General features: G+C 42.6%; 1 protein-coding gene across 1 annotated transcript in view; it reads left to right on the top strand.

Annotated features, from left to right (window-relative positions):
* Positions 1-17526, top strand: part of LOC136632278 (sialic acid-binding Ig-like lectin 13) — a 122173-nt gene extending 104647 nt beyond the window's left edge. Inside the window, exons 8-11 of the mRNA XM_066607054.1 lie at positions 3540-3578; positions 7694-7781; positions 8903-9026; positions 17066-17526. Of these exons, the coding sequence (XP_066463151.1) occupies positions 3540-3578; positions 7694-7781; positions 8903-9026; positions 17066-17218 (404 nt within the window). The 3' untranslated portion in view covers positions 17219-17526. The remainder of the gene's footprint in view (positions 1-3539; positions 3579-7693; positions 7782-8902; positions 9027-17065) is intronic.
* Positions 17527-25384: the final 7858 nt, after the last annotated feature.

The following is a 25384-nucleotide window of genomic DNA, read 5'->3' as shown; positions in this document are numbered from 1 at the left end:
AGTACAATATACCATTATGTTTAAATGTAAAATTGATCACCTATTGGTAATAGTTATTGTATGATAATTTCACAATAGAACTAAAATTATACTAAATAAAATAATAACTGTGATTATGCACAAACTTACAGATGTAGCAAATTTTAACTTGACTGTAATAACTTTCAGTGACCACCACTTGAACTTCTACCCTTTGAAAACGTCTTAAAGAGAACCTGTCACCACCATTACACCTCTAAAGAAGAGTCAATTGCAACCCCTTTCTTTTGATAGAGAGGATTTCCTGTGTAAGAAGTATGCAAAAAATGAGAAAGGGAGAATGTCTAGCTTGGTATTAGTGTATTTTGACGCCACCGAAAGCTAGGGGTTTGACAGAAGGAACGCCCCTGTCACACCCCTAGCTCCCGATTGGTGCAAGAATACAAGGTCCTGGAAGGTCCTAGGATACATTGTTGTGAGCCCCTGCTGCCTGCCACTGACTCCCCCCGATTCTGTTGCCTTCCTGAGGATCTGAGTGACTGTCCCCCTGCGCTGTAAGGGCTCTCTCCAGCGGCAGTCAACAGCGCTGCAATGGATCATCGTCTCTGCACTGTGCCTTCTACGGCAGTGCTTGAGGCACCCCAGCACCGTTCACCATGTCGTATCCGAATGCAGGCGACCGCGGCTGAAGATGTTCTCCCCCAATGCAGGCTACCGCCGCTCACCATGTGCTACCCCATCAAGGACACCGCCGATCACCATCTCCTCCACCATGCAGCAGCTCTGAGAGGTGTGCGTGGGCCAGCAGCATTCAGCTGCGGATGAAATGTCCGTACTGCTGAGTCTCTCGGCAGCCTTCTATCACTGTGCTACAGGAGGGCAAGCAATGTCCGCTGTACATAGATGTGCAGAATGCCGGTTGTGCACTGGGATTGGCAAATTCACATCTGGGGAGCCTGGGAGAGTGACGGTAGCAGCGAGGACCTTTATTCAGGCCCGTCAGCCAGAACTAGAGGTCGAAAATGTGGTTGAAAGTGGGCTGGCAGGACCTGCAGGGGAGCAATCTCTACAGTCTATCAGGTACTGGGGGGCGTCACCTAGCTGTCACTCTTGACTCCACCAGGACTTCCTGGTGGCGTCAAGATACACTAATACCGTCTAGCTCATCAAGACTTGAATCAGTGTGACTCTCCTCAGCGATGACTCGTCTCTGTTGATTTGCATATGGCACGGAATAACTTTGTAACCTAATTTTTGAGGCATATAGGCAAATTAGGAAAATAGAAGGCATTAGAAGTGATCAGTGTTTTATCTCTTACTGGCCAGTAGGGGTGAGTTGCTGGTGACAGGTTCCCTTTAAGCCGTAGCTTTCTTAAGAGAAGTATCTCTCATGTAAATACTGTGATTATATGACTGATATTGAGGAACTGTGCTACTAATATATGGACACTGTGGCTGTCAGTGTTATGAGTGCACTGTGATTCCCACTTTGGTAAGGGTACTATGACTGTTATTGGGACACTGTTGCTGTTACTTTTTTTAGAAAAAAAGATTTTTATCCCACCTTAGACGGCTTCTAGCTCCTGGTTCCATGCAGCAGGTGCGTCTCCAAGTGCTTGTACAGCCTTGCAGTCACTTTGGCTTTCTTTCACAAGTAAGTTCCATAGAAGGGGAGGCACTGGTGTGAGAAACTTGCTGCTTTATTGTTAAAAAATTGTGCATATTCACAGAAAAACAAGGACCGGTTTCAACTCTGTCAAGAGCCTTGATCACCTTACTTTTTTTAGGACACTGTAATTATTATTATGGGGCATTGTCACTGTAACTGTGGCTGTAAATATTATGGTGGATGCTGGGATTTCCAATGTTATAGAAGTATTGTGGCTGTCCCTATTATGGGGGCGCTATTGTCTCTGTTATGGGAGCATATGTCACTTTTATTTGCACAGTACAATATAGACATAATGAATAGAGATGAGCGAACGTACTCGGTAAGGGCGATTTCGCAATTGAGCACCGCGAGTTTCGAGTACTTCACTACTCGGGTGAAAAGTACTCGGGTGCGCCGGGGGGGCGGCGGGGGGCGCGGCGGAGCGGGGGGTAGCAGCGGGGAACAGGGGGGAGCCCTCTCTCTCCCTCTCCCCCCCACTCCTCTCTGCAACCACCCGCTCACCCCCGGCGCACCCGAGTACTTTTCACCCGAGTAGTGAAGTACTCGAAAATCGCGGTGCTCGATTGCGAAATCGCCTTTACTGAGTACGTTCGCTCATCTCTAATAATGAATAATGTTATTATACTCAGTCTCAACAGAGATAACCACTTTTGGTTTTGAACCACTGTGACCAGCCCGGAACTTTATCTTTGTAAGAGGGAAAAGCCATGTTCTGCTTCCCTCTTTCAGATTACAGCAGTTCTGCCACCATGTACTGAGCCCCGGAGTAAAGTCCCATTCACTGACTCTGTGGCATCCAGGACTGTGCAACAATCTTGCAGATTGCACTATTAACAATGGTCACAAGATAGAGCTCCAATACAATCAAAGGTTATTGCTAATAGAACTCAATTGAGATATGCTAGAAACTTTCAGAACAGGGCTCTAGTTGGCAGTGCAACCTCATGTGACACCGTGGAGAAGGGCCAGCAGCCATCCTGCGACTTAGAGAGTCTTGTGCAGTCTGTGAGCAGCAGTGGCAGAGCAAGCAACAATGTGTATTGTTCATCAGCAGATATAGTGTGTAACAGAGAGGGCACAGAAATGTGGCAGTGACCATTGACAGTGGGGGAGTAGCACATGAGAAGGTCATCAAAACAGCCTTGGTGCCTGTCTGGGGGTGACAGGTTGGCACTATGTGTGAGGCAGCACAACGTAATGATTTGTGCTAGTAACCTTGGTGCTAATGATGTCAATGACATTGGAGTGTAAATGGTCAGTATAAAGATAGTGTAACCAATGTCTAGCATAATGAGAGAAGGCCTAAGAATCCTGTGCCTCGCTGACAGCAGATTGAGATCACAAGATGTAAATACCATTGTGAAATACCAGGTGCTACAAATGTCATTTTGGGATTATAACAAGAAATCGGTTACTGTCACTTTAAGAGAAGTAACGCTAAGTGTTATTATGCAATGTTCATATGGAGGGAAAATATTTTTCATCTGGTTGCTGTTCAGAAAAGTTTTTTTTTAACTGAAAAAAAAAATGCTACCTCCATCTGTCATCGCCGCACTGTAATAACTTGACTTGCTTCACCTACAGCTGCTGCAGAGGGAGTGAAGTATTACTGCAGGAATGGGAGCTGATCATAGAGAGCATCTCTTCATTTTGGCTTATAGAGGGGACACAAGTGGGAAACCCTTTACCCCACCCTCGCGACATACATACAATATGCCATAATAGAGCATAAGAAAAGGGACTGCCTTCACAAGATCTTTATTTATTTGTAGGATTTTTTTCATGTAGATCCATGTAGAATTGTGCACCAATTAATAACATATATGTCATCATGAGAAAATTACTGCAAACATGGGAATGTTCTTTCAAAAACATTATTCTCTTACAGGCCAATCTACAAATCCAGAAATGACCGATTCATCCGAAGGTATATTTACACATGTTAATGCATATTTTATATGAGTTATGAGTTTTTTGCAATACAGCTGAATTTGCTATTTGGCACTGCAACCCAACATGGTCCATCCTACTAGTGTCATTATGCTGTCCTGCCCAGTCCATGGACAGCATTTTATAAAGGTTGACTCAAATATTTTCCAAAATGGCACAAACATATTTAGTAATTTGCCCAGTGGACAATGGGCCGCCATTAGAGATGAGCGAGCGTACTCGGAAAAGCACTACTCGCTCGAGTAATTTGCTTTATCCGAGTATCGCTGTGCTCGTCCCTGAAGATTGGGGTGCCGGCACGGAGCGGGGAGCTGCAGGGGAGAGCGGGGAGGAACGGAGGGGAGATCTTTCTCTCCCTCTCTCCCGCCCGCTCTCCCCTGCTCCCCGCTGCGACTCACCTGTCAGCCGCAGCGGCACCCGAATCTTCAGGGACGAGCACAGCGATACTCGGATAAAGCAAATTACTCGAGCGAGTAGTGCTTTTCCAAGTACGCTCGCTCATCTCTAGCCGCCATGTAATGCACAGTCATGCTGGGTCTTCCAAAGAGACAGATGCTCGAAACCCAAAATCTTTCGTTATATTAACAGGTGTGGCTGTGGAGATGCTCCGTGTGGAGAGTGTTCATCCAGTCCCAGAATATCTCCCTAATTATTTACCCGACTGCTCCACTTCTACCATTATGTTGCCCACCTAGTGGACATGCCCCAAAGCCCATAAGGGACATTTTTCTTGCATTAAAAAGTTGCAAAATTTTGTGTAAGGGCTTTTACTAGAGATGAGCGACCGTTCCTCCCCGCTCTCCCCCGCCGCTCCCCGCTCCGCGGCGCTCCCAGAATCTTTCAGGACGAGCGGGGAGGTACTCGGATAAAGCACATTACTCGGACGAGTAGTGCTTTACCGAGTACGTTCGCTCATCTCTAGCTTTTACCCACCTGCGTTTTTTTAACGCTGCAATATTGCTGTGTTTTTTTACTGCAAATGTCAATGGGACTTTCTGATGTTAAAATCACATTGCACAAAAATCGCAGAAGCGCAAACTTGCAATTTTTGCGTGATGCAATAACATTAGAGAGTCCCATTGACATCTAGAGTAAATAAATGCAGCGATATCGCAGCGTTAAAAAAAGGCTTGTGGGTAAAAGCCCGAAGTCTTGCTTTTGCGCAATTTTTGGCAGTCTGTGCCTTTGTCCACAAATTCCCAAAAAGGGGTCGTAATTTATCAAGAGGGGACGTGACCACCACAGAGTATCACATTTATGCATAATTTATGCTTGAAACTGGCATAAATTATACTGGAAATATGCCCCAGATCAGACCTAGTGTACATTTTTGTTAATGCACAGAGCAGCCGAGATGTGCTTAATATATGAATAAGCGTGCACCTTTTCATTTATTAGGTGCATTGCGCGCTGGCGGAAATAATATTAATCCCTTAACACCACATGACGTAAAATTACATCATGGCAGTGGGGTACTAAACACAACATGACGTAACCTTACATCATGTGTATGACGCGGGAGCATCATAATCTGGTAGCGGGAGCTTACTGTAACTAATAGCTGGCCTCCCGCTGCGAAGAGATAGCGACCCCCACTGTTAACCCCTTACATGCTGCAATCCATGTAGACATCTGTGATGTCATTGGACCCCCGCGATGTAATTGCAGAGGGTTAATGGGTTGCCATGGCAACATGATACATGATACAAGCGACCTGCTTTGCCTATGATCGCTATTACAAGCAATAAGACATTGCAGAACAGAAGTCCTGCAATGCCTTATCATAACGATCATAGCTGCTATGATTCAGGTCCCCTTCAGGTACATAAACAGTGTAAAAAAAAAAAAGAAATAGTGTAAAAAAAAACATTTAAAAACATAATTTAAAAAAAGACATTTTTGCTCATTTTCCCCTATTTGTATGAAAAAAATAAAAAATGTAAGAAAAACCCCACATATGTGATATCATCATGTCTGTAATGACCTTACTATAATTAGAACACACTAATTATCCTGCACAGCAAAAAACTTATTTTATTAATTTTACCTCCCAAAAAAACAATAAAAATGATCGAAAAGACCATATGTACCCCAAAATGGTTCAAATAAAAACTACAGCTCGTCACACAAAAAACTAGCCCCCACAGAGCTCCGTCCATGGAAAAAATAATAATAATTATGTGACTTTGAATGCGACGGTGCAAAAATAATTATAATTTTAAAAAAGAATGTTTTTGGTATCATTATAATAGTACGGTACCATCCCAAACAAAACTGTATTGTGTCATTTATGCTGTATAAGTGTTCATACAGTTCGCCACGCAAAAAATAAGCCCTTATACGGCCGTGTAGATGAAAAAAATAAAAAAGTTATGGCTCTTGAAAAGTGGAACTGAAAATTCCCCAAAAATCGTTGCGCCCTCAAGCTCATAATAGGCCATGTCCTATTTTGGGGTTAAGGGGTTAGGACCAGCGCTTGAAATGCATTCCATAGTCTCCATTTTTCCCCATAGTCTCCATAGTAGTTATAGGAGGTAGAGAGGGCAGGGTCATTTAGGACCCTCATCCATTAGCCAGAGAGCTGCTGCAAAGACTATCTTTCTCTCCGTTGGACCCTGCATGTCTATTCATTCCATGGACCACATAATGATGTCAGTGATAACTGTGTAATGCTTTATTTCTTCTTTAGACATTTGAGGGCAGAGTTTTGAAAACTATCTAAAAGAAAAAAAACTGTCTGTATGAGCCAAAACAACCAATCACAGAGCAAATTTTATTTTGCAAGAGCACTATGAGCACAACTGTGATTGGTTGTTATGGGTAACAAAAACTGTTTTTCTTTTAGATAGTTTGTATGAGGTCTACAAGGATACTTTACTAATTTTTAGCAAATCCTAGGAACCTTGACCTGTGTATGCTTTACTGCTCCTCTCCCATTGATTTATTATATTGAGGTTTTTATATGTCACATTGACTGGGCCATAGCCCCACTTCTCCCCTCTCCTACTATTTTTTTCTCTTTATCCCCTTCCTTCATTTTCATGTTATAAGGGTATTATCACACCTGCAACCGGGGTCCCACTTTCCTGTTCCATTCAGAAAGCAAGAAAGAGGAATCCCCATGGCTGAACGGCTCCGTCTCAGGACGGAACCAAAAAGCACTGAACGGACCCCATTGACTATAATGGAGTCCATTTGGTTTACGCTCAGCTGCCCGGCTTTTGGACGCAAGAGAAAGCACTGCATGCAGCGTTTTTTTTTCACAGTATTTTGAGACGAATCTGCGATGGAACCTCCGACTGGAAATCCCAAAGCAGAAGTGAAACTAACGATTTACCTACACTTGTCTGTGGACTGATGCTTATTTTTGCTACGGCATATCTTGATATGGGTCTTCATTTTCATTACTGTGACTTTTGCCCCACTTGTCTCTTATTTCTTATTGTGATACGCACATTTTATATTGCCGTAACTTACAGTATGTCCTTGCTGCTTTTGTACTCATTGGAGACAATAAAACTCCTCCCCTCTTTCTCTTTATTCTCTTTCACTCTCTTCCCCATCTTCCTCTTCATTCTCGTTATTTTTTTTCTCTTGCTTTCTTCAATCCTCTTCCCTTCTTCTCCTCAACATTCTCCTTCTCTCTCCCCCTCTATTCTCCTTTATTTCTCTCCTCCTCTTTCTTCTTCTCTTCTGCTTCCTATTTGTCTCTTTCCGGTTTCACCCTTTCTCTTCCGTTTCTCCACTGATCCCTCTAAGCCAGTTAGAATATCTCAAATCACATCCGGTATGCTCCACAACTCCTTAGAAAAATCAGTCACAGACTATCACATGTTTTTTTTTATCTGCTAAATGGCTGAGGAGGATCATGATCGTGTGATAGTCCGCAGATTCCACAGAATAAAGGAGCACTTTCTTTTCAGCTAACGATTGGCACTTTGTGACCTCTTTAGTGGGTGTAACTGTGCCCACTATTATGGGTGTACTGGGGTATATCACCTATGTCTTGATCTTAGTAACTCTCTCACATAGTGTTAAGTAGCAGAATAAACTGAACCAGAATAAACCTTTGATAATTGTATTTTTCTATAGATACAACATACCGGGATATAGCAATTGCATTCATATGTGGAATGAGTACCCCTATTTTAATCTTTCTGTTGTACAAACTAATTACAAGGTAAGAATTGATTGGCTGTAATAGTCCTCCGAATCCACACACTGCCTATAGTTCCATTATACAAAACTATAGCAACATGACATATATAGGTATCATGAACACCACTATGCAGTGTAAATGAAGCGTACAGAGCACATTTTAAACAATCAAAATTTTAGTAACTTGCAATAGCCGTATTGACCACATGATGTACTCTAAACACGTCAATTTTAATATGGTACTCCTAGTGGTCCAAATATGTGAAACAATTTATATTTTTTTCTTAAATGACTGGAACATATACAGTACAAGATGATATACCCAGCTTCACCTGAGTTAATTGGATACAGGTGTTTACGTGTTGTTCATACGGAAAATTTTATGAAGTCATGGTTACTTTAGAGAAACCAAGGAATAAAATATGTATACACATAGAGGAGCGTTAGATTCTTCTCAGGCTGCATGTCCCTCTGAAGAATGTGCCACCCCTTCCACTCTCCTCCCTTTGGATCTAAAGAATGCTCGTGCCAAATTTCACGCTTGTACAACACCAGGAAGTTACATTACATAGGGGTGCACTTACTTTTGCAATTAGCATTGAATAATCGAGTTGCGACCCCTTTACTTTTCCTATTTAGGACATTACTTATCCAATTTAGTACCAAAAGAATGCTCGTGCCAAATTTCACGCTTGTATGACACTGGGAAGTTACATTACATAGGGGTGCACCTACTTTTGCAATTAGCATTAAATAATTGAGTTATGACCCCTTTACTTTTCTAATTTAGGACCTAAAGAATGCTCGTGCCAAATTTCACGCTAGTAAGAATGCTTGTGCCAAATTTCATGTTTGTACGGCACCGGGAAGTTAGAGAATTAGATTAGGTACATTACGTAGGGGTGCCAATACTTTTGCACGTAGCATTAAATAATCAAGTTGTGACACCTTTACGTTTCCTATTTAGGACCTAAAGAATGCTCGTGCCAAATTTCATGTTTGTACGACACCAGGAAGTTAGAGAATTAGTAGCGAGTCAGTGAGTCAGTCAGTGAGGGCTTTCACCTTTATATATATATATATATATATATATATATATATATATATATATATATATATCATTTTTTGATCACTTATTTACAGGAAAAAAATGACCAAAGAGGTAATTTACCTGACAGCAGAAGAACCATCTGCCAGCACGGAACGACCAAAAGAAGACATATATATGAACATCAAGAAGCCCAAAGAAAAACTTGAGGTACATGAGGTAATGAGAATCTACAGTAGATTTCTATACTATACCTATAACATGTGTAACTGTGACATCCACCTACCTGTCCCCTAACCCTACACTGTAGGTTCTTTTTTGAGCTTTATTTTGCATTATAGTTATAATTTGAATTAAATGAAAAATGAGCAGTGCTGGCCAGTCAGAGCAGCATGTAGTGTCTTATACTACCAGTGCATACTGATACGCAATGTGCATCAGGTGGTCAGAGAAGTGGTGTGGCCATCTTTGCTTGTTCCAGGCCCAGATGGTTGCTTTAAAGGGTTATTCCTATCTCACTGAACAACAACCTGTGTGTTGTGGTTACAGGTGGCTGGTTGTTCTACAGTGTGCCCATAACTGCCATAAAAGAGAATGGGAGTTACGTAAACTAGTGCAGGTGTGGTTGAGCCGGCTGAGTGACGTTTCTGGTCACATGTGACTCCATCTTATGAGCGAGAGCATTGTAGGGCAAGACAGAAGGCTGTCTGAGTGAGAGGGGGGGGGGGGGGGGGGGGATTCAGAACCGCACAGAAGCAGGAAAAAGATGTATTAGTATTTGGTACTTAATTAGCGTTATGATTCATTACTGTACAAATAACCAAAGTGGCCAACTCCTTAAATTGCTCGGCCAAGTTGTTGAAATAACAGGATGTCTCCTTTAAGATAACCTGTGGACGTGAACTGGGATGATAATATCTTCATTACTAAACTTAAACATTGAGAATTGCAAAAATGCAAGGGCTTGCTGGCCTGCCATTGGAGTGCCCAGTCCTCGGCCTCGGGTTCTTGGATGGTGGTGGGGCGGTTTCCCTGACTATTTGTTACTTGTTGTCTGTTCAGTTGTATATTACTGTGCTATGCTCTCATTATTGTCAACAAACCTGCTCCATGTTTCAGTGTTTTATATATAAACCCCTAATGTCAGTAAATATTTCCTCCTTTAAAGCACAAGGCTTGAATTCGCCTTTCAGAAGAAGAGCCACATAGAGAGAAGCATAAAGATTTGGAGCAGAAATAGTTTGTTTACAGGTGTCGCACTTTAAGGCCTCTGCACCCCCCTCTATGGTTCACACAAAATTTCCCACTATTTTTACAGCTAGTGTGGACAAAAAAAGGGCTGGGGTGATCATAGCTATAAGGGATTCAATGAAGTTTTTGTCGAGAACCAAAAGGCCGCTATATTATTTTAGCTTGCACCATTAATTCTGTCTCTGTGACAATAGCAAATATTTATGCCCCAAATTCTACGCAAATTCATTTTTTAAATAAAGTGATGGGTAAGGCTTTCTAAAGGTGGCATGATTTTGTCGGTGATTTCAATATAACTCCTGATAGGGATTTGGACAATACAGGCATTAGCAGTAGATATAGTTCCTGTCTAGGACAATGGCTACAAAATGAGGCACTATACAACGCTTTCTGTTGCAAAAATGCCTAATAATGCCAGTTTTTTTTCTTTTTGGCTCACCATGGATCTTTCTCCAGAATAGATTTGTGCCTGGTCAATAGATCCTTACTACCGGCTGTGTCAGCCTCCAAGTTAGGTACAACAACGTGGTCTTACCACGCTCCCTACATCACCTTATTCTCCCTGGGAACTTTCCAATCACCCCCCTAAAACATGGAGAATTAACATCTTTTTTCTAAAAATGCCACAATACAAGGAAATTATACTGGAAGAGTTGAAAAATTATTTTAGTTGGAATATCGTTCAGGGGTCAAACCTTATGTGGGTTTGGTTGGCACATAAGGCCTACATGAGGGGTGTTTTTATTAAACTTGGGGCTAGATATAAGAAGGGGAAGACAATAGAAGTGGTCAACCTTATTAATAAAATTTAAACGGTGGAAATTGATCTGAAAAGGAGGCCCACAAATGTAGCCCACAAGCAGCTTTTCCGACTCAAAGAAAAACTGTGTCAGTCTCTTTTCAGTGACTACGACAGAGAATTACCAAGACCAAGGCAAACGTACTCAGCTGTGAGTAAACCATCTAAATTTTTAGCTAGATGGGTTAAAAGGAGAGAGGCCAAAAGTAAGATTCCCTTCGAGTGGGGCCCTGGGGGGCAAGGTTTTAAAATAACCCACCCTGAGCAAATAGCAGAAACCTTCAGGGCTTATGATAAACTTTGTAATTTAAAAAACGATTCCGGTGTTTTGCACCCCACAATAGAAAACATGGAGGATTTTTCCCACCAGATCCCCCTCCCAACCTTCTCTAAAGAAGACAATGAAATATCGAAAGCCCATTTTTCCTTATTGGAATTGGAAACAGTAATAAAAACTTTAAAACCCCTGAAAGCCCCAGGACCCGACAGGTTTGCCGGTGAATATTTTAACATTTTTGCACATGTCCTCCTCTGAAGACCTCCTAAGCAGACTCCGCTCTAATTCCTCCTTCACTTCCTGTCTTGTTGCCATACTTTCTCCTCTACTCCTCCCCCTCAGCATAGAAAGTCACTGTGTAGTTTCCTGCTCTGAGCTCTCACAACACCCCTTGTCCAATCAGTGAGGGCATGACATACAGCCAATAAATAGCCAGCTGTTGCCAAGCTTTAAGCTTAGGAAGAAGAGGGAAACAAGGTTTCTCTGACGTATGGCACTTTCTATGTCTCCTGGAAGCACATATCAAAGTGTAACAGGACTATGAATGTGTGGCTATTCTGGAGGACCCTCTGAGCCACTTCACAGGCTACCATAGTAACTCTTCCAAAGCCAAGCAAAGATCCTAGTTCCCCTGGTAATTTCCAGTCAATTTCCTTATTAAACACGGAGGCTAAAATACATTCTCACCAAGTATGATTTACGAAAGGCAGACAAGCTTCAGACAGCACACAGAGTTATAAATTTAATTCACAATGCAGAACAATCCCATAGCCCTACAGTATTATTAGCATTTGATGCCGTAAAGGCTTTAGATAGGGTCCACTGGGACTTTGCTTTTACGGCCCTAAAATAGTTTTGTTTGGGAAGAAATGCAATCAAGAAAATTAAAGAGCTTTATACCAATCCAGCAGCTAGAGTTCTAGTTGACGGGATTTTGAAGGCCCTTCAATATCACTAATGGCGTCAGACAGGGTTTCCCATTATCCCCGCTTCTCTTTACCCTGGCTATTGAACCTTTGGCAGAATCGGTCTGCATCAACACAAATGTGCAAGGAATCAGTGCTGGACTACGTCATCATAAATTAGATTTGTTTGCCGACGATATTATTCTAACCAAACCCCTTCAGTCCTTACGAGACGTCTGGCAGAATATTCAAAATTCTAGCAAAGTCTCCCATTAAATATCACTAAATCTCAAATCCTAGGAATTAATATTACACCCAGTCACGAGAGGCCTTGCAGAAGGAGTTACCTTTTGACTGGCAGAAAGATACTGTTCCTTATTAGGGTATTGTTCTTACCACCCCTTAAAACTTATATTAGAAAAAAATGTTAACCCCCTATTCATTTCTTTGCAACAAGAAGTAAATTCATATAAGTCTCAGTATTTATCCTGGCTGAGAAATTGCAATCTATAAAATGATGACACTTTCTAAACTTCTATACATTTTAGACCCCCCCCCCAATTGCAATTCCTAAAAATGTCCACTGTTTGATGATCCATACTACCAGCTTATTAAATCTATTTGCGTGTAGGACATTTGCCTATAGTAGACCCTGAGGGAGAGAAAATATACATTCAAAAATATAACTGATCATTGTTGTTTTACATGTCAATGATGATATATATATCACATGGCATCATTCATAACTCAAAAGTCACATAATAAATACCAGTTGACATCTTCATTGAATGCTGTCTTCCTTTTCTGTTTTCTTCTCCATCCAGCCCAGACTGCCATTAAAATTTCTTAAAGGGGTTGTCTCGCGGGAGCAAGTGGGGTTATACACTTCTGTATGGCCATATTAATGCACTTTGTAATATACATCGTGCATTAAATATGAGCCATACAGAAGTTATACACTTACCTGCTCCGTTGCTGGCGTCCTCGTCTCCATGGCGCCGTTTAACGCTGTCTTCTCCTTCCATTTAGACGCGCTTGCGCTGTGCGGTCTTCTGCTGTGTTCAATGGAGCCGCTCCGGCGTGCTCTCGCCGGAGAGCTGGTCTGCGCATGCGCAGAAGACCTCGGCGGCGCGAGCACACCGGAGCGGCTCCATTGAAACAGCAGAAGACCGCACAGCGCAAGCACGTCTAAATGGAAGGAGAAGACAGCGTTAGACGGCACCATGGAGACGAGGACGCCAGCAACGGAGCAGGTAAGTGTATAACTTCTGTATGGCTCATTTTTAATGCACGATGTATATTACAAAGTGCATTAATATGGCCATACAGAAGTGTATAACCCCACTTGCCCCCGCGAGACAACCCCTTTAAGATTGCGACTCAACTGCATACTCTTTCCATCCTGCTGCTACCCCAAATGTCCCTTCCAGTGCCTTCCACAGTAAAAGTGCCCCATCTTGTACTCCACAAACTAATACTGCTTGCACACATTAATAATTCCTCCTAGTTGATCACCATAGGAAATAATGCCCTCACACTGTAATAATACTTTGTGGCGGACGCAGAGGGAAATTATTACTATGAGGGACATAAGCAAGTGTTAATGCCCACTTTGTGCCTCAGAAAAGTAATAATATCCCTCTATACTCACAAAGTAACATTGGTCCCTTTGTGTCCCTTAAAGGGGATGAGTCGCCTCCTTTGGTTCATCCTAACATACAATCATTTTTTATTTGAATTCAAGTACTTCCACAAGCTCAGGGGTACGGCGATGGGGACTCAATGTGCCCCAATGTTTGCCAACCTACACCTGGGCTCGCGGGAGGAACAACACATCTTTGCCTCCGAAAACATCCATTGGTCAGATCATGCTTTACTTTGGCTTTGTTTTATTGACGATATCTTTCTCCTTTGGACCGGCAGTAAATCCCTGTTTGAACAATTCATTAATCATTTAAACATCAACGATCTGAACCTTAAGTTCACATATGAAATTAGTGGGAAGTCAGTAGCATTCCTGGATATTCTCATTTCAAAAAATCCAAATTGCACTCTCTCATCGACACTCTTTAGAAAATTAACTGCTACCAACAGCCTCCTGAGATGGGATAGTTTCCATCCTTATGCCCTCAGGAAAGGTATCCCGAAAGGGCAATTTCTTAGGGTGAGGCGAAACTGCACGGATGCTTCCACATACAAAGAGGAATGCACAAAATTAACTAATCGCTTCCTAGCTAGGAAGTATCCAGCGGACATTGTGGAACAGGCACCGTGATTCACCACTCAACAGGAGAGATGCAATCTTCTAACACCCCGGATTAGACAACATTAATCCCAACTACGTATTGTTGGTACTTATGATATCAGGATGCATCAAGTCTGTGGGGTGCTCTCTCGATATTCGGACATCCTGAAGAAAGATGCTGATTTGGCCAGTCTGGTACCAGATACCCCCGCCATCACCTACAGATGTGGGAGGAACATTCGTGATAGACTGGTCAAAAGTCATCTTGAACTGTCTATGATACCAAGTACTTGGTTAAATACGACACGCCCAGTTGGCACCTATCCCTGTGCCAAACGTGCGGCTTGTAAACACATCAATAAGAGTAATACCTTTGTTGGAGCAGCTACTGGTATTTAATATAAGAACAGAGATTTTATTAATTGCCTAACATCAAATGTGATATATCTTGTGACCTGCCCTCGCCCACTAAATTATGCGGGTAAGACGACACAACAATTTCGGCGCCGCATACTAGCCCATATTGGGAATATCCAGGGGAAGGAAGATACACCTCTTGCCAATCACATGTGGGCCAATGATGACAATATGGAACTTGTGAGGTTCCAAGGGATTAAGACAACAAGAACCAATATGAGAGACGGGAACATTGAGAGAAGAATCCTGCAAAAGAATCATCACGGATTTTTAGGCTGAACTCCATTACTCCAGTTGGACTCAATGAAAACCTCTCATTTGTGTCCTTCACTTGATCAAACAAATATCCTAATATCTAATAACACCTAAGAGATAAACTGCGTGTGTATTCAAAAGCTTTGCATAGACGCATCATGGGTTAATAAGAAACTTCCTCAGTAATGGCTTCTCTAAAGTGTACCCATTGAATATTATGTGTTTTAAGTACTTGTAGTCATGTATATCTAACTCGGTAATTTGACTATTATTACCTCATAATAAGAAGTAAAATCAAGTTTCTTATGATAAAATGTCAGACAGCCCCTGTGGGGGGGGGGGGGGGGTGGCATCGAATTTAACTTTACCTCCAAGCTACCTAAATAGATCCTTTAATCTACAAGTATAAATAGTGGGAATATTGAGACCCTAACTGCAACTGATGTTGAGCAAATGATTAGTTCATCAATCCGCTATTACATCAGTGGGCTACCAGGCAATTACCTTGACACGATCAACGCTGGTCAAATCATCCTCTTTTATATCAGTGACCGAGCTGGTTGCGGGGTGCTGCTTGGCGCGATATGCGTTAATGACTTGATCCCCGACACTCCGGATCATGTGATTCGATGAAGTCACCATCATATGCCCGAGGAGTCCAGCGTGGGAAGTGGGCCAGCTGTTGCTAAGTAACGGCCCCATGTGACCCCCGAATCACCAGACACCAATACACACCCCCGGAGACCAGCGTGGAGACAGGGCCAGCGGTCGCTATGCTATGGCCCCATATGACTCCATGTCATTGGACGAGCCTCCTCAAAACCTCCAATGAGAGACGAGGGGCGGTATTTGGAATGTTATCCCTAATTAGGAACAGATGATCGGGACAATATGTATAGGTCTTTATTTAACCTACAGGAAGGAGAGGTAAATATTTATTGATTCTAAATAGAGATAAATAATATATACATGATCTGAATCACAGAGAGAGTTTGGACGGTGGATGAAAGTGATTGGCCTGAGACTCTCGGCTCCCTCCTCATGCATTGGATATGGGAGCCATGTCCACTCCTTTGGGTGGCACTATCCACCATATATAAGTTGGGCAGATACCTTATGCTCATTAATGCCTCTAGCCTACCATCTGGGCTATGGGCCATTTTTCATCTTTGATTAATCATTTATTTTTTCTTTCTATGAGCAATTACTAGGCAGGCAGGATATTAGGTCTAGGGAGAGATCCTAGAGAGAACAACTTGAGCACCGACGCCAGTTCCAAAACAACATTATATGCTGCAAACCAATAATCTGCAGATATTGGGGGTGGCAAGAGATAGTAACTGGAGCTACTACAGACCTATATACAATTGAACTCTTATGGTGATTATTCATAAAGTGAGCCTTGAACTTTACTTGCTAACCATGCGTGGTCTGTGGTATCACTAGGAGTGGCTCCTTTTCCCAATTGTCTATATAGGCATATATGGGATGTGTGTAACTCCCTATGTAGGGCTGCTTATTGAGTAAGCTATCTGATTTACACATGCTAACTTGAGTGATAAGATAAAGAAGTAACGGTTCCTGAGAAACTACCATATTGGTAGGGAAACGTGCTGAACCGAATAGAACCGAATAAACATCTATCTGAATTGAATACCTGATTGAATCCAATATACATCTATGAAAAATAATCCAGCTTGCTCATGGATGCAGATTTAATTGGCAACCAGGAACTCACAGTGTGAACCTGAGAGTGCCAGCTAGATAAGTAACTGCTCTCTAGCTGCGAACTTTTGTGACTGTTAGTCCGCAGGAAGTTGTTGTAGCCCACTACTTTTAACGCTAATCAATAAAGTATTACGTTTTAGTTATATGTCTACTCTGTGAAGGGCTTTTAGATTATACTGCCCCTGTGAAATTGTCTATAATTGTGAATTGAATAACAAACAGACTATATTTTTTATTAGTGTTCAATGCAGAAATCTAGGTAATTCCAAAGGGTTTGCTTACTTTTTCTTGCAACTGCTAGGTTCTCTATTAGGACGTATTCATGTAAGAGAAAAACAATGATTCAATATTTTATACCTAAGTTGTTCATTTGTTGCACAGGAAGCCACAGACAACAATATGCAATTGGATTCAAGTGGGGTCACAAAGGATGAAGACAACCTGCATTATTCCACAATCCTTTTCTCTGCTAAATCCTCCAAAGGGCCTTCATCTCAACCAGAGACAGAATACGCAGAAGTAAAAGGAAAATAGACTGAACTAAGGATGATGATAATGTGTAGTCCCATCATCTTAAGTGTAATCATTCTATGCAATTATTTATGCTGTTTGTACAGGATTGATATACAATGATAAGCTAAAAAGCCAGTATTTTCCACTGTTTGATGATCCATACAACCGGCTTATTAAATGTATTTGCGTGTAGGACACTTGCCTATAGGAGACCCTGAGGGAGAGAAAATATACATTCAAAAATATAACTGATCATTGCTGTTTTAGGGCGAATCGCGGTAAATTGCGATTTTGCGCGATCGCGATTTTAACATTACAAGTCCCATAGACCCCAGGAGAAAAAAAATGCTGCGAATTTCGCAGGGAAAACAAAAAAGGCCAGTGGGTGGGCGCCCTTATATGGCAATGATGATATATATATATATATATATATATATATATATATATATATATCACATGGCATAATATATAACTCAAAAGTCACATAATAAATACCAGTCGACATCTTCACTGACTGGTGTCATCCACTTTCTCTTTTCTTCTCCATCCAGCCCAGACTGCCATGAAGATTTCTTAACATTGCGACTCAACTGCATACTCTTTCCATCCTGCTGCTACCCCAAATGTCTCTCTCAGTGCCTTCCACAGTAAAAGTGCCCCATCTTGTGCTCCACAAACTAATACTGCTTGCTCACATTAATAATTCCCCCTACTTGATCACCATAGGAAATAGTGACCTCACACTGCAATAATACTTTGTGGTGGACACAGAAGGAAATTATTACTTTGAGGGACATAAGCAAGTGTTATTGCCTACTTTGTGCCTCAGAAAAGTAATAATACCCCTCTATGCTCACAAAGTAATATTGGTCTCTCTGTGTCCCTTAAAGGGGATGTTTAAGTTATTTTTTCCATTTTTACAGTGTACACACTATGGCAAAAATGTCATGATAACTTTATTCTGTGAGTGAGTACGATTATGGTGATACCAAGTTTATTTAATTTTCATGCACTACTTTAAAAAAATAAAATATATGTTTTTGAAAAATATATATTTTGTGTCACCATCTTTTTTCCATCGACAGGGGTGTGAGGGCTTGTTTTTGTTTTTTTATGGTTTATAGGTATTTTATTAAAGAACTGTAGAATGCAATGGGAAATGGTTTTACATTCAAAATCTGTTTTACAGCAGAATGATCCATTCCCTTTTTCTAACTCAAACTGATTCATTCTTGTGTTTTAATCTATATAAACAGTCATAGGGAAACTACGTCTGTGCTCTCACAAGGCACACTCAGACCTCAACTATGTAACGGGGAAGGGATAATGAGAAGTGAGGGGGGAGGGGTATGCCCTACAGCCAAAAGGCCCTATTCTACCTTTAATGATGATTTTATTAAGTGGAGAATAGAGTAGATTTCATGGTTTTAGAGTTACAACACCAGATGCCAACCACACGTCCAAGCGGGGTGAAGAACGGAACATTATTCACGCTGCTCATGTGTTGTAGAAACTGGTGTGCTTGTTGTCGTCATCAGCTCCAAGCTCTTCCATATGCATTATATTATCTAATGCTTCTAGCCATAGCAGTCGTGTGGGGGTGATGTTGATTTCCTTAGGGATAAGTTGATGCATGGCTAGGAGAAAGAATCTGAGTGGACTTGCTTTGGTCCTTGCCAGAGAGCCTGGAAGCAATGTATGGAGAGACATTTCTGGTGAGAAGGTCAGGGAGGAGTTAAAAGCTGCAACATATAGGTTATTTATGTCGTTCGACATAGGCAGGAGTAAGGGGCAGGTCCACCATATATGTAAGAAGGAGCCTACACCTGAGGAGCATCTCCTGCAAATGTTTAGGGAGTGGGGAAACATTTTGGCCAATCGTGATGGAGTTCTGTACCATTGGGTTGAAGTTTATAGTTGAGTTCTTGGAACTTGCTCGGCCTAGAAGATTTGTGTTTCGGGATAAAGATTTTGGCCCATTGTTGCTTTGTGAAAGTTTTACCTATGTCTTTTTCCTAACCTTGCTTAAATACCAATGGGTCTTTCCCTGTCTCCTCGGCAGCAAAATATGGTATACCTGAGAGATCTCCTTTATCAGTGGAGTGGATGACTGGCATAATTCATCAAATTGAGATAAGGGAGGTATGAATTGTGTACTAGGACTGTGATAAGTATATCTCCAGCTATTTTATGGTGTCTTAATTTCAGCGAAGGGGTATTATGGATTTTAATTGAAATGCTTCTTTGGTTGGGAGGGTTATATTGAGAATTTCTGATTTGTGAATATTGATATTGAAGTTGTTGACTTTTCCAAATTTTAAAAATTCTTTTAGGATGATTGGAAGAGCAATTCTAGAGTTTGTTACGTACATTAGTAGATCATCGGCAAGTAGAGCTAATTTATGTTCATGCTATCCGATTTTGGTTCCCTGTATTTTAGGATTTTTCTAAGTGCGTTCACCAGAGCCTCCATTGTTAGAATATATATATATATATATATATATATATATATATATATATATATATATATATATATATATATATATATATATATATATAGGGGAACAGAGGGCATCCTTGTCTGGTACCATTTTTAATTTCTAATGGTGATGATAGCAATCCATTAATTCGAACCTCTGCTGTTGAATGGTTGTATAGGGCTATAATCCAGTTTCAAAATCGGGGACCCATACCTATCTTTTGCAGGGTCGCCTCTAAGAACCCCTAGTGAACTCTATCAAAAGCTTTCTCTGCATCTATCAACAAAAGACATAGAGGATCCCCAGAGAAGTCAACTTGCAAAATCAGCGATAGCGATTTTAAAGTATTATCTCTAGCTTCGCATCCTGGAATGAAGCCTACTTGTTCTTTATGGATCGAAGAAGGTATTACAGGTACCAATCGAGTTACCAGGATCTAGGAATGCAATTTTGTGTTCATATTTAAGAGCTCCCACACACTTGGGTTTATGTAACGCTGAGTTTTTTGTTAACGCGATTGTCAATGGGACTTTCTAATGTTAAATCTCAATCGCGTTAAGAAAAAATGCAGCGTTACAAAAACACAAGTGTGTGGGAGGCCCAATAACCCATACCTTCTGGGCCTCAAAGGTCAGGGAGCGTAAAGCACTGTTTCATACTTGTCGCATGCCCTTTCGCACACTGAATACTATAATTGTTCTTTATTAAGCATAGTTTTTAAAAATGGGCTGTGTCACTGACATTCTTTTCTTTACAGCATTGCAAGACTTTCCCCCTGCTCAGGAGGAGGTGTATTTCTTCGAGGCACTCCGGCGCATTGCTATACAGGTTGCAGCACTGCTGTCTGTAACCGGAGGTTTCACCGAAGACATTTCCTCCCGCCTGCAGTGGGGAGAGGCCTGCTACCAAACCGCGAGATTTAAGTCACTCCGACTCATGGACGGTGCCATCTCTTCTCTCCAGCATCTGCAGAAAACTCAGGATCTGTTGCTTCTATGCAGTCAGGTGCAGTTGGGGCCAGTATAGCATTCTTCTGCTGGTCCATTAGATGGGCTACTATGTAGTGTTTCCTGGTGTCCCAGTTACCATGTTGTTCAGGTTTGTACCTTTTTTTATTTTTTTTAAGTTATAAAACTTTTTTACTGTGAAACAGACTACGTTTGTGTGTTTGTACTCATTAAGCATAAATCAATACATTACAACTTCCTCATAACATGTTGAGTTGTCAGCAGTACTTCTTATGACCAACCAGGGCTGGACAGAAATCCTGCAGCGCCCAATGTGGTCTGGATCCAAAGCAGCCCAAAGTACAAACAGTCCAAAGAATAGAGATGAAGGCAGCAGTAGCGGTTCAAATAAAGAGTTCCTTTTATTCCTTCCAACACAAACAGACGACGTTTCGGCTCAGTGAGCCTTTGTCAAGGCTCACTGAGCCGAAACGTCGTCTGTTTGTGTTGGAAGGAATAAAAGGAACTCTTTATTTGCACCGCTACTGCTGCCTTTATCTCTATTCTTTGGACTTCCTCATAACAGTATGGATCGATCAGCTCAGAAAAAATGGTTCCTTAAAACATGTTTCACGAGCCTTCATCACATCTGCCACGTGGGTCACATTTGCATACACAAATGTCCGCTAGATGGCACATGTCATGTAGAGTGATTACTGACATAAAAATGGGCTTTTAAGGGAGACTGTCAGCTGTCCAAAAAGCAAGCAGCATGTTGTAGAACTGGAGGAGCACAAAGTTTTGTGGGAAGGATCCAGGTTCTGTATTCATTTGTATCTCTGCACATCCTAGCCATCCGTCTTTTTGGTTCGTGATGTACTGACAAGAGGCGGGACACGTGGGCTGAGCTAAGCTCCCGCCCTCTTCCCGCCCATTGTCCATAGCCATCAATGGGAGGAAGTGGGATGGGCCGGCACTTAGCTACGCCCTATCCCATCACCCTCCCATTGCAAAGAACGACCAGGAAGGAGAAAAGAGGTGAGCCTGTTATGGGGAGGAAGGGAAAAGGGGCAATGGCATGGTAGTCTTGGCGCATATCTGCCGGGACCGATGCCGTCTAAACAGGCGCACAAACGTTTGACTTGTGCGCCTGTTCACCAATTTTATCTCTCCCAACATAGCGTATAACCGCCAGCCATGAAAATAGCCGGCGGATATACGCTCATGGGAAAGAAGCCTCACTGTTAGAAAGTGTTTTCTAATATGTAATCTGTGTCACCTCCCTTTCTGTTTCATCTAATTGGGAGAGTAACTGCCAATGAATACTGACTTTTTGGCCAATCAAATCCTATTAAAGATGCAGACATTGTTTCCTGAAAGAGATGATGTTTACCAGTATAATGCCCCTATCCATGCAGTTCACTATGTCCTGGTTTGGTTTCAGGAACATGAAGATAGGTTCAGCATCTTCCCCGCCAGCAGTCACAGGACCTGAACATCATCCAGCCATTCTGGTCTGTTCTGAAAACAAGAGTGAGAAGATGTTATCCCCTGCCAAAGTTGGTTCTACAAGTTACATTTGAGGCATCTAGGCATTTCCATTATTTTAATAAGCCCCCATGTATCAGAAAACCCAAGCTCCAATCTATGTAAAAATACAACTATATAAGAAATTGATCAGAAGATTGGACAAAAAAGGACATGGTGTTGAACGTTTTTCTTTAGAGTGCTATTCCCATGACTTCAAACTGCTTCACAGCCACTTTCTACTTATTGGTTGCTGCTGACCGTGACATGTGACTGCTGCAGTGAAAGTTTTGGTTGCCCGGGAGGGGTGTGAGTGGGCCGGATCGGGATACCAGACTTAAAGGGGTTGTCCGCCGCCCAAACTGATTTTTTTTTCCCCATTAATGCCCTGTGGAGTAGAAGCATCACACACAACAGCCTTTCCCATAAAAATCGATATTCTGCTCACCTTTTTATTCCTTTTCTTCCCTTTATAAAGTTTGCCTGAAGAATTTTCCAAAGATGGCGCTGCTGGGTAGTTCCCATGATGCACTGCTGCCTCTCTCTCCTCAGTGCGCGCTCCTGATGACACCGGTCACATGACTGGAGGACCGGCGTCATAATGCAGACGCACGCTTCACTGCTTTGAATGGAGCCGGCAGCCGTCCGACCCCATTCAGAGCAATGAGAGGGCAGGGAGAGCAGTGAGATCTCCTGCTAGAGCTGTGACAGCTGTTAGCAGGAGATTCCTTCATCTCCCCGGCATGTCCCCTCAGCACTGACAACAGTGTCAGAGTGTCCAGTAATAAGGGGACATGATGAGGAGATGAAGGAATCTCCTGCTACACCTGTCAGAGCTGTAGGAGCAGATCGTGATCTCTAGCAGCACTTTCAATAGCAGAGAATCGCGATCCTCTGCTATTGAAAGTGAAAGTAGCACCAAGCATGACACACACATGCCCCCGCCCTCACAGTGCCCACACACAGCGCCCCCTCCACACTGCCCCCACACACATGCACCCCACAGTGTCCCCCTCCAGTGCCCCCCCCCCCAAGCCACTAGCTGACAGCTCCGACCAGCAGCCCCCGCCCCCCGCAAGCCACCTGCTGACAGCTCCGACCAGCATCCTCCTCCTAACCCCCCCCCCCCCCCCCCCCTGGCTGACAGCTCCGACCAGCAGCTCCCCCACCTTCCCCTCACCACCATCCCGGGACTACAGACTGACAGGTCTGTCACCCCTACACCTCCCCACCCCCACCCCTGACTACTGACAGCTCGCAGCACCCCTCCCCCGTGAGAGACCGGCACTCCACTCCCCCTCCTCCACTCCCCTTACCTGTCAGCTGAAGATCCCGCGGCCGCGCGTCCCCTGCAGGCAGACCAGAGCTTCCTGAAGCAGCCGGCAGAAGAAGATCTACTGCACATGCGCGGAGTAGAAGAAGCGCGTCCTCGTGCAGAGAACACCTGGAGCTGGCCCGACAAGAAGAGGACAAGAGACTTGTCAGAACCAATGGCAACCGAGGAGCAACACGGGGGGGGCACCCCAAAAGGTAAGTGAATAACTTCTGTTTGCCTAATTTACAATGCACAATGTATATTACAAAGTGCATTGTATTGGGCAAACAGAAGTAATGAGACCTAATGTTTATGGCCGGACAACCCCTTTAAGCGCATCGCTAGTCTATTCCATGTATCTAACAGATTGCTCAAGAGTGGTGTTAAATTGGGTATTTGTCGAAATGCTCAGCAAGGTAGCCAAAAGATACCCTGTGCTTTGAATGGAGTCTTGCTCCATCTCTTCCCATAATTTGGAACAGCGATTATGATTGAGGCCCAAAATACATATGGCAGCACCGTGGTATAAGGCGAAGTTTTGCAGGACCGCCCCTCTCGTCTCTTTTTTTGTATAAGTGTTCTGAAACTGAGCCGTGGTCTGGTGATACCCCAGACAAATTGTGACTCTACGGATTTGGGACAAGTAGTATCTGGGTAATTTGATGGGGAGAGTTTAGCATGTGTACAGGAATTTAGAGAAAAAGTCCATTTTTAGTACGTTAATCTTGCCAGACCTGGAAAGCGTATGGGGTCACCATTTCTGTAAATCTGTCTCTAGTGACGCAAGCGTAGGTTTATAGTTTCACTTGAATAGCTGGGTCGGATCAGCCGAAAAGTATATCTCCAGCTATTTAATGGTGTCTTAATTTCAGCGAAGTGGTATTATGCATTTTAATTGAGATGCTTCTTTGGTTGGGTGGGTTATATTGAGAATTTCTGATTTGTGAATATTGACATTGAAGTTGTTGACTTTTCCAAATTTTAAAAATTCTTTTAGGATGGTTGGAAGAGCAATTCTAGAGTTTGTTACGTACATTAGTAGATCATCGGCAAGTAGAGCTAATTTATGTTCATGCTATACGATTTGGATTCCCTGTATATTAGGATTTTTCTAAGTGCGTTCGCCAGAGCCTCCATTTTTAGAATATATATATATATAGGGGAACAGAGGTCATCCCTGTCTGGTACCATTTTTAATTCCTAATGGTGATGATAGCGATCCATTAAGTCGAACCTCTGCTGTTGAATGGTTGTATAGGGCTATAATCCAGTTTCGAAATCGGGGACCCATACCTATCTTTTGCAGGGTCGCCTCTAGGAACCCCTAGTGAACTCTATCAAAAGCTTTCTCTGCATCTATCAACAAAATACATAGAGGATCCCCAGAGATGTGAACCCGCAAAATCAGCGAGAGTGATATTAAAGTATTATCTCTAGCTTCGCGTCCTGGAATGAAGCCTACTTGTTCTTTATGGATCGAAGAGGGTATCACAGGTACCAATCGAGATATCAGGATCTTGGAATGCAATTTTGTGTTCATATTTAAGGGCTCCCACACACTGCGTTTTTGTAACGCTGCGGTTTTTGTTAGCGCAATTGTCAATGGGACTTCTAATGTTAAAAAAGCAATGCAATGCACCAAAAACGCAAGTTGCGTTGCGTTTTTAACATTAGAAAGTCCCATTGACAATCACGCTAACAAAAAACGCAGCCACGCAACCTCTCTTCATACATACCCCGCAGCTCCATGATGTACCGCTACGTCATGGAGTGGGAAGGGGTTAATGGTGGGGGTGGGGGTGGGGGGGTGGAATGGTTTTTAGTGTCGGATTGCAGTTTTCCCATTTGTCTTGACAAATATCTATCCATTGCTATACAGACAGTGCAGCTGCGCGGAATAAGATGTGGGCGCTGTCCA

The sequence above is a fragment of the Eleutherodactylus coqui genome, chromosome 6 (assembly GCF_035609145.1).
Source record: "Eleutherodactylus coqui strain aEleCoq1 chromosome 6, aEleCoq1.hap1, whole genome shotgun sequence".
NCBI lineage: Eukaryota > Metazoa > Chordata > Amphibia > Anura > Eleutherodactylidae > Eleutherodactylus > Eleutherodactylus coqui.
This window is presented reverse-complemented; position numbering and strand designations above follow the sequence as displayed.